Source organism: Triticum dicoccoides, chromosome 1B (assembly GCF_002162155.2).
Source record: "Triticum dicoccoides isolate Atlit2015 ecotype Zavitan chromosome 1B, WEW_v2.0, whole genome shotgun sequence".
NCBI classification, from domain to species: Eukaryota; Viridiplantae; Streptophyta; class Magnoliopsida; order Poales; family Poaceae; genus Triticum; species Triticum dicoccoides.
Genome location: NC_041381.1, coordinates 85,390,059 through 85,400,460, shown reverse-complemented (window position 1 = coordinate 85,400,460; position 10,402 = coordinate 85,390,059). Strand labels below are relative to the sequence as shown.

The 10,402-nt window shown below is 51.2% G+C and overlaps 1 protein-coding gene and 1 long non-coding RNA gene across 3 annotated transcripts; both read left to right on the top strand.

Moving 5' to 3' along the window:
- The first annotated feature begins 3,907 nt into the window (after nt 1–3,907).
- On the top strand, nt 3,908–7,504 carry LOC119320830 (LRR receptor-like serine/threonine-protein kinase GSO1). Of its 2 annotated transcripts, XM_037594769.1 has the most exons (2): nt 3,908–6,872; nt 6,960–7,504. In XM_037594769.1, the coding sequence occupies exons 1-2, from the start codon at nt 3,971–3,973 to the stop codon at nt 7,340–7,342; spliced, it is 3,285 nt and encodes a 1,094-aa protein (XP_037450666.1). In that variant the 5' UTR covers nt 3,908–3,970; the 3' UTR covers nt 7,343–7,504. The 2 variants fall into 2 exon arrangements, with proteins under 2 accessions (XP_037450666.1, XP_037450663.1); XM_037594766.1 differs by having other exon boundaries at nt 3,908–7,504.
- Nucleotides 7,505–7,945: 441 nt separating this feature from the next.
- On the top strand, nt 7,946–9,575 carry LOC119320822. The gene is made up of 2 exons (XR_005155070.1): nt 7,946–8,188; nt 8,780–9,575. It is a non-coding gene; the product is annotated as an uncharacterized LOC119320822 (long non-coding RNA).
- The last annotated feature ends 827 nt before the right edge of the window (nt 9,576–10,402 follow it).

Genomic DNA, 10,402 nt, shown 5'->3' with positions numbered 1-10,402 from the left:
CATATCAGATTATCAAACTAACGAACGTGAATCATATGAGCATGATGAAAACTAGCTTGACAATAATTCCCATGTGTCCTTGGGAGTGCTTTGCTTTATATAAGAGTTTGTCCAGGCTTGCCCTTTGCTATAAAAAGGATTGGTCCACCTTACTGCACCTTTGTTACACTTGTTACTTGTTACCCGTTATGAATTATCTTATCACAAAACTATCTTTTACCGATAATTTCAGTGCTTGCAGAAAATACCTTGCTGAAAACCGCTTGTCATTTTCTTCTGCTCCTCATTGGGTTCAACAATCTTACTTGTCGAAAGGACTACAATTGATCCCCTATACTTGTGGGTCATCATACCCCAACCCGCGCCCGCCCAACCATGCACGCAGACCCCCACCATCGTCGCATGAGATCAGCTGCTAGGGACCATGACACCACGACCACCCAGTTGCTGAGCCCCGCCATCGACCGCCACAACCTCGTGTCCTAGAGTTCCGCCTACCTCTGTGCCCACCAGATCTGGGTGCCGCCGAGAGAGGAAGCCCCGCCATCGCCGCCGGTCGCACAGGCTTCGCTCGGCGGCATCCTCGAGAGGCGGTGCGGCAGGAGGAGGAGGGGGAAGGGTGGCGGCTATAGGGTTTGTGGAGGCTCATCTGAGCCGCCCTGGGCAAGACGACGTGGATGGTAATATGTAGATACATGCATATATGTGTTGTTCCAAATGCAGACAATGCAGTCAACGAGTTCAACTAAAGTAGTATGTATGCATTCTTGAATATATTACCAAGCAGATGTCCAAGGGGTGTGCTTTGGGTTCTCTAATGTTGTTGATGATAAATTAGTCTTTGAACCTAATCAGGGTTTACTCATTTATCCAAATGTTTTATGGTCATTTAAGTCTTTCATATATATGATGTTTACCTACCAGAAATCGCTGGTATGGTTGAACTGTCCAAATCTCTTATTTTCACATGTTAAAAATATTGAACTAAATGAGAGTTTGGCTCTCGAGACATGCTTTGAATAGAGAATTAAACTTTATTTAAAAAAACATGACTAATAGTTGCTGTGAGTTTGCCTTAATGAAGGGGATGGTCACACATCGCTGAATAAGTTGTCGAACTGGCATGGTTGAACTGTCCAAATCTCTGATTTCACATGTTAAAATTGTTGAACAAAATGAGGGTTTGTCTTTTGAGACATGATTTGTACCAAGTATTTGTTTGAAATATGACTAACAGTTGTTGTGAGTTTGCCTTAACGAAGGAAGGGGTCACACGTTGTTCAATAAGTTGTCAAACTTGACTATTATTTATTACTGCAGTTGTTCGTGTTATTCAACTGATATGTACCTTAGATAACTGCATCCTTCAACTAATATGTACCTTCGATAATTGCATCCTTCTATCGGACTTTCAGGAAGAAGATTTTCTATTTTTCGAGATGTTGCCTTCTCAATTTATGCACAATGTCGCTACCTCATGGTAAAGTGGTGACTACAATGACCTATACATTCTCATTCTTTCAACAACATTCTATCCCAAACTTGGAATTTACTTTGTTGTTCTTTTGATTTTTTTTCATCATGATTTAATTTATTCATTTGCTTTGCTTCTTCGGCATGTTATATTTTACAATATATTGCTTGAAGTGCCTAGAATGGAATACAGAGAAGTATGCAAAAATTGTAGTGACATTTTTTAAAAGTCAAAGTTTCATTGTCATACCTCGAATTATCAAAAATTACAATATGTAGCCTCTGTCAAATTAACCCTAACAACTATGTCCCTCTTTCTTATGGCTAGGTTTATATTTGCATTTCTTTGTTTACATCGTTTGACAGTTTTCTAAAACTATTAGAAAGAGAGGCTTGTGATGCATTGTGGCTGAAGGAACCGCTTGGGGCCCAGCTGTAAGTGTGTGGGAGGGCTGTTGACCTCAACCGCAATGTATGTGTGGTGTGTGTATAGCCTTGTGTGTTTGATGTGTCGGGGTTCTACATTGTGCGCTACTAGGCATAGTCAATTGCCTCTGTAATTACATAAAACTGTCTACATAGGTGTAGCACTATTGTTTATGTTTTCAAAGGGAAGCGCTTTATTACTTATAAAAGTATTACACCCGACCTTTGCATAACTAAAATACACACAACCAAACAAGGTCCCCTCACAGAAAAGAAAAAAAAAGCGAAATACAAAGAAACATGTAGAGTTCGTATAACGCCTAAAGTGGAGGGGGGCCAATCCTAAGATGATGCTGCCACCCATGTTGCGTAAAAGTATCCCTCGTTGTAGCCTCCAATCGTGTACACACATCCGTAAACAAGTCTTGATTCTCCACGCATTGTAGAGAGGACCATAAATAAAGAGTCCCGGTACATCTGTAGATAACCTGCAACAGAGAAGTACTTTTATCGTTAAAAACCTTATCATTTCTACATAGCCAAAGCGACCAAATAATGGCAAGCGATCCCACCCTGAGAAGAGTTCTAAACCTGTGATTAATCTCATGTAACCAGTTGCCAAATACATTAGCAAAACTACAGGGAGGATACAAGCCACAAGCTATTTGAATGACTGACCATACTATTTATGTTTGTGTGCCGGCGTGTGCCTCTTTCTCACGTCTAAATCAAGCCGCGGTGGTGGTTGGCGGCTACGACCAGGGGGCGGTGCATGTCTGGTCTTGGTGGATCGTGGGATCCCGTGGCCAGAGTGAGATCGGCCTCGGCAGGGGTGGTGACTGGTTGGCGGCGGTCGGTGGTGGCGGGCAGTCGACACATCTCCGGGAGAAATCCTTGCTCCGGTCTCCACAGGAGCCGGCGACGGCGGTGCCTGCGGGTGACGCGATCTTTCTTGGAAGCGTCGTTGTGGAGGTCGCTCCTCCTCCCCACGGCTTTGGCTCCGGAGGAAACCTCAGATCCGCTGGATCGGGCGATGGAGGCGTCTTCGCGTCTTTCTCTCTTTGGGGACATCATCTCGGAGCAGGCTACGACTGGGAGACCGGTGGATGACGGCATCTTCGCCGCACGGTTTACTAAGGCGGGGCACTGGTTTCAGTTTGGCAACGATGATGGCGTCGAGTGGAGCTTGGGTCGCGGCATGGTCTTCGGTAGTTGGTTCTTCCCGGCGTGCCCGAGGTGCTCTTCCGTGGTTGCTGGTTGCTTTGAAGTCGGAGCTGCGTTGGAGCGAGTCCAGGTGGTGACGGTGAAAGGCATTCGGTGGTCGTTTGCGGTGGGCACGGCCGGCGCAAGTCCTGCATATTTCTCTTGCGTTGTTCGGCGTCAAAATCGGAGTTGTCCGTTGCTTGCGCGTGTGGCCATCTGTTGGCATGTGCCGTCGTGGCTTTTGTTCCATGTCGGTGGCCAGGTTGACCGGTGGTGCTCACTCATGTGGGCTGTGTTGTGCGGTTTTAGCCCGATTTTCCCTCAATTAACTGGGCAATTCTCTTCTTCTTAATCAATAAAAATGACAAGTCTTTTGCCTCATTTCAAAAAAAATTAAACGATTGCACTACTGAGTCTAGCATAATTAAAGCCTGTGACTTACCGATCAAGAATGACACAGCAACAAAACAAAATCATAAATGAAGAACAACATAGCAAAGCGCGCGAGACCTTCTAGTCAATGTTCCAAAATCCAAAATTATAAGAACTCCTTCAACCTGCCCTCCTTCAACCTCTTTTTATCTTTTTTCTTTCGGGGTGACTCCTTCAACCTTTCAAGGAAACGAGCAGACAGGTATGGCAAAAACAAACCAACACATTTCACAAGTTATTACAGTCGTACCCTGAATGGTTGCAGGCATCAACTCTTCTACCACCGGTCAGCGCTCTCATATCAAATGTCCACTCTCTGTAGAAGAGCTCGGACCACAGGCAATTCCCGCGATGGCTCCAGCTGCACTCCAAACGGATCACGAACTCCCATGACAAGGTTGACAAACGACCATGATCACCATCAAGCAAGAACGTCATGATCACCACTGCTGATTCTCCGAGAGAGATCGAGATGAGGCGCCATGATCACCATCAAGCAAGAACGTCCAGCCGAGACACCCTCGGGCTCGCGCTTCTTCTCTTCCTGCTCCTGTCGTCCTCGCAGCTGCGCGGCGTGAGCTCTGCGCCCGGCGAGGCAGAGGCGCTCCTGGAATGGAAGGACAGCCTGCCGCTGACCGCGGCCGCCGCGGGCGCTCTGGCCTCGTGGGACCGGGCGGCCGCCGCCAACTCCAGCTTCGCCGTGTGCTCGTGGCACGGCATGAGGTGCGACGTCTTCGGCCGGGTCGTCGGCGTCGACGTATCCGGCGCCGGCATCGACGGCACCCTCGACGCTCTGGACCTCTCGTCCCTGCCCAGCCTCAGCAGCCTCAACCTCAGCTACAACGCGCTGGTGGGATCGTTCCCGTCGAACGTGTCCGCGCCGCTGCTTAACATCACGTCGGTGGATTTGTCCAACAATAATTTGTCGGGCCCCATCCCGCCGGCCTTGCCTGCGTACATGCCCAACCTCGAGCACCTCAACCTTTCTTCCAATCAGTTCGCCGGCGAAATACCGCCGTCCGTCGCCAACTTGACCAGGCTTCAGAGCCTTGTTCTTGGCAAGAACAGTTTTTCCGGCGGCATACCGCCGGCGCTTGGCTCCATCTCGGGGTTACGAGTGCTCGAGCTGCACAGCAACCCGCTGGGCGGCGCGATCCCCGCCTCTCTCGGCAAGCTCCGGTCGCTCGAGCGCATCAATGTTAGCATCGCTCAGCTGGAGTCCACCCTTCCGACGGAACTCAGCCACTGCACCAACCTCAGCGTCATCGGCCTCGCGGTCAACAAGCTCTCCGGGAAGCTGCCGGTGTCCTGGGCCAAGCTGAGGAGAGTACGAGAATTCAACGTCTCCAAGAACATGCTCACCGGGGATATCTTGCCGGACTACTTCACGGCGTGGACACGCCTCACGGTGTTTCAGGCGGACAAGAACCGTTTCATCGGCGAGATCCCCGCAGAGGTCGGCATGGCGTCGAGGCTGGAGTTCCTCTCCTTCGCGACCAACAACCTCTCCGGCGAGATCCCGGCGATCATCGGAAGTCTGACGAATCTGAAGCTGCTAGACCTCGCCGAGAACGAATTCTCTGGTACTATACCACGGACCATCGGCAACCTCACAAGACTAGAGACTCTTCGGCTGTACAACAACAAGCTCACCGGCCGGTTGCCTGACGAGGTTGGGAACATGAGGGCGCTGCAGAAGATATCCGTGAGCACCAACATGCTCGACGGGGAGCTGCCGGCCGGGCTTGTCCGGTTGCCAAACCTCGTCTACATCGTCGCCTTCGACAACTTCTTCTCCGGGACAATCCCGCCGATTTCCAGCCGGCAGCTGACCGTGGTAAGCATGGCAAACAACAACTTCTCCGGCGAGCTGCCCCCAGGGCTGTGCTTGAGCGCCTCCCGCCTCATGTACCTTGGCCTGGACAGCAACCAGTTCACCGGCACCGTGCCTGCTTGCTACCGCAACTTGACCAAGCTGGTACGCATCAGGATGTCACGTAACCGGCTTACCGGCGACGTGTCACTGGTCTTGGGATTGCATCCTAACCTTTACTACATCGATCTCTCCGGGAATGCCTTCGGCGGCGAGCTCCCAGAGCACTGGGCTCAGTTCCAGAGCCTCTTGTATCTGAACCTGGACCGCAACAAGATCACCGGGACAATTCCTCCCGGTTTCGGTGACATGGCCGCACTGAAAGATTTGAGCCTCGCTGCGAATCACCTCGCCGGCGCGATCCCTCAGGAGCTCGGCAAATTACAGTTGCTCAATGTGAACCTGAGGCACAACATGCTGTCAGGTCCGATCCCTTCCACACTGGGGAACGTCACAACCATGCTGCTGCTGGACCTGTCTGGGAATGAGCTCGACGGCGGCGTGCCCCTGGAGCTCACGAAACTGGACCGCATGTGGTACCTGAACCTGAGCAGCAACAACCTCACCGGAGCGGTGCCGGCTCTGCTGGGCAAGATGAGCTCGCTGAGCGACCTGGATCTCAGTGGCAACCCGGGCCTGTGCGGCGACGTAGCCGGCCTGAAATCCTGCAGCTTGCATGCCACCGGAGACGGAGTAGGCTCACGGCGACACAACATCAGGCTGGTCCTTGCCGTCGCCCTTTCTGTTGTCGGCGCGCTGCTCTTCTTCGTCGCTGCAGTGGCTCTCCTGCTCGTCCGCAAGAAGAGGCGAACCGACGAAGACACAGAGGAGACAATGGCGAGCGGCAGCGGCACGACGGATCTGCAGGCGTCCATATGGAGCAAGGACGTGGAGTTCTCCTTCGGCGAGATCCTGGCGGCGACGGAGCACTTCAACGAGGCCTACTGCATCGGCAAGGGCAGCTTCGGGAGCGTGTACCACGCCAAAGTGCCCGGCGGCCACTCTCTCGCCGTGAAAAAGCTCGACGTGTCGGAGACAGGGGACGCGTGCTGGGGCATCAGCGAGAAGAGCTTCGAGAACGAGGTGAGGGCCCTGACGCACGTCCGCCACCGGAACATCGTCAAGCTCCACGGCTTCTGCGCCACCGGCGGCTACATGTACCTGGTCTACGAGCGCGTCGAGAGGGGCAGCCTGGGCAAGGTGCTGTACATGGGCGGCGAGCGCAGCGGTGAGAGGTTCGACTGGCCGGCCAGGATGCGGGCGATCAGGGGCCTGGCGAGCGCGCTGGCCTACCTGCACCACGAGTGCTCGCCGCCGATGATCCACCGCGACGTCTCGGTCAACAACGTCCTTCTGGACGCCGAGTACGAGACGCGGCTGTCAGACTTCGGCACGGCGAGGTTCCTCGCCCCCGGACGCTCCAACTGCACCAGCGTTGCCGGCTCCTATGGATACATGGCACCAGGTACGCACACCCTACGCACCCCGAATTGTCCTCCATTACTGCTTGCAAGCTCACTGTTCACATTTGTCGTCGCGTTTCTTGCTGCAGAGCTCGCCTACTTGAGGGTGACGACCAAGTGCGACGTGTACAGCTTCGGCGTGGTGGCCATGGAGATCCTGACCGGCAAGTTCCCGGGCGGGCTCATCAGCTCACTGTACAGCCTCGACGAGGCGCAGGCCGGTGTCGGCAAGTCGGCGGCGCTCCTGCTCCTCAGGGACCTGGTGGACCAGAGGCTGGACAGTCCCGCCGAGCAGATGGCAGCGCAGGTGGTGTTCGTCTTCGTCGTGGCACTGTCCTGTGTCCGCACCAACCCCGACGCTCGCCCGGATATGCGCACCGTGGCTCAGGAGCTCTCCGCTCGCCGGAGGTCCACCTTGGACAAGCCGTTCACGGCGATCATGATCGGCGACCTCGTTAGTTCGCGAGTATGACATGTGCTGGTTAGTAGTACCATTTGTACAGGTTTGTATTGTTTTTGGCGGTGGTTCTGTATTGTTCATTCCATTCGTCTGTTTCGTGTAAACATCGTTGCTATGCTTGACCTACTAGTTTCCGCAGAAGAACGCCTCTGCGTGATTATTCTGGGATGTGTCCGGTAGGTGATCGTTTGCATTGTATTTAAATAAGATTGTGTATAGGGCCCATCAAACTTAGATGGTTGATGTCATCAATTGATTGTTGTGTCTTTTGTTTGTTTGTCTGGGTTTTTTCTAAGGGAATGCCACTATGGCTATTTTATTGAGTTGGTAATATAGTTACGTCGTTTGCAATGGCATTCACCAATAAATCAGGGTTCATCGACCCACTTACAAGAACTATCACTATCATATGCAAATTTAGCTAAGGAAAACGTAGGCTTCCGGCGGACCGGCGGAAGCGTTGCGCCGGCCACGCGTGCATAGCTGGATCCGTCGCGGTCATACGCACCCGATTAGCGGCACGTCATGCTGCTGCGGGCTCCACGGGGACCGCTTCGGTGTTGCCTTATCTCCACCACACAGCGTGTCCACTCATTTTTTTTCATTCTTCTCGTTGAGGTCGCAACTTCCCCGCCCCTCTTCTTTTTTCTCAGATCCACCAGATGTTGCGCTCCTCCTCACAGCGGGGCGGGGCAGCAGCCGCAGCACCAGCGCCACCACCGCTCCATGAAGCTCCTTCTCCTTTTCTTTCCCCGTGTTGTTACCCTGCGGCCGTGTCCGACGAGTTCGACGGTGAGATGCGCCCCCGCGGACGCCGACCCGCGATGCTGCAACTATGGCGTGGCGGAGCTGGTACCGGTGGGTTGCGGTGCTGGAACCAGCGGCCATCGCTGCTGCATCAAATTGAGGAAGATTGGGGCGCCGTCGCGGCCATGATTTTTTTGCTACATCAAATTTTTTTCTCGAACCTTTGTTTCATTTTTGCTAGAACCACTTCTATTTCTGTCAGGACCTTCTTCTGATTTTGCTGCAAATTTAGAGTAGGGTGGTGCCGTCTCCCTCGTGATTTTTCGCCACATCAATCTTTTGCTGGAACCTCTGTTGATTTTTGCTGGAACTAGCATTTGAATTTGCTGCATAGACTATGATGATTTTTGTTGATGAATTTTTTTTGCTGGATGCGATGTTAATTTTTGCTCGAACCGGCTTCTTTTTTGCTGCATCCATCTACTGGACTTTTGTTTGCTGGAGCACGGGTGGTGCAAGCCGACGACGGCGATTTTGCTGGAAGCGGCATAATATTTTGCTAGAATTGGCTAATTTTTTTGCTTCAAAAACTACTGGACTTTTTATTGTTGAATTTTGTTGTGCTGGATTCGGCGTTAAATTTTGCTGGAACCGACTTCTATTTTTGCTTCAACCATTTACTGAAATTTTTGTTTGATGTAGCACGGTGATACAAGTCGACGGCGGCGAGCTGGACATAGTGACCAACGGCGACAAAGTTGCCATTCAACTTGTTTTGTCCCCGTCGGCCGATGTGTAGAATTGCTGCGTTTGGCTGAGCAATTTCCATGCGCTGTACCCAGGAGGCGGAGTCGCGTGGGGGCAGAGGCGGGGATTTTTTTTTCTGGGAAGCGTTGACTAGGACGAAGAAGACAAATCGAGGTGAGAGAGGCCAGACTGGACGACTCCTGGAGGCCAGATCGGACGACTGGCGCTCGACCGGCCCAACAATTAGGCCGGCATGCCGGCGCAGATCACTACCCTAATGCGCTGCTACATTCATCTCCCGGACACAGTGCATGAATTGAACGGAACCTATCATTCCCGCTGTAATACAACAATCAGCGTAGATAGCCTCTCTTTGACTCCAGATTATATCTTCTCCGGAACATGTGTTGATCACCTCAAGAGAATTTGATTCAATTTGAATCGAGTGGAGTCCCATCTCATCAGCGAGGAGGAAGCCCATGGTACACCGCCATTGCCTCGGCAGAATGTGCATCAGTAACATGTTGTAATGGCCCGCAAGTCGCTGCCAGAAACACCTCGTTATTATCTCTAATTATTGCTCCTGTTGCACCCCTATTTCTCATCAGCATAGAATGAAGCGTCGCCATTTACTTTGACTGTTCCTTGAATTGGCTTCTCCCATTTCTTCCCAGTTCGGATTACCTGACACCTTGTAGATGCCGCTCTTTGAAAGTTTAGGCATATTGCACTAACCGCCGGTGCACTTCTTTCTGTCCGGGGTTGTTAGCGATGTTTGTTTTAATGTGTTTTTTCTACGACTTCTCTCCTCGGCCAATTGGACAAACACGCGCCCCCTTCCAGTGGTTTGTTGTTATTGGGCATAGACCTGGTTGTTGTTGTTGTTGTTGTTGTTGTTGTTGTTGTTGTTGTTGTTGTTGTTGTTGTTTATATGACCTAAGTAGTAATAGTTCTATACTTATGTACACATCTCGGTGTACAACTCTGTCAGTAAGATCCTATTACTATTGTTGATGACATTCCGGTAATCACCGGTGGAGGAGAACTTTGCCTATTGGCCCGCCTCGTTTCAACGAGCAGGAAACTTGTTCTCTTCATCCCTCGCCCTTGGTACCTATGTTGTTGCCAATATAGCTGGCAAACTATTCTCTGACGAACCTTGTATCGTGATCATACAAGATGTGACCACCCCTCTTATTCATCATGGTGGTATGTATGTTGATCACTTCGATTTTGACCATCCTAATGAATCAGAAGTGCTCTGAGTCCTCAAATATATACTGGTGCAGTATGCCTTGCCTTTCTGTAGCACGTGCGACTGCATATTCCAGTTGACCATGTGATCGATTATCATTCTACCTCGTGATCGATTATCATTGTACCTCGAGCCTGCCATTCCTTTGAATTCCTTACGAAAACTCTCTCATTAATTGTGACATTTCGTGTAAATGACTATGTAATCCTTGTATCCGAAATCACCCTTGCACTTGACTTCATATGTATTTCCGCGAGCCACCTTCTTTGAGATGATCCATTCCAGTATGAGACGCAGTATTCATTCTTCGACACTTTGGACCT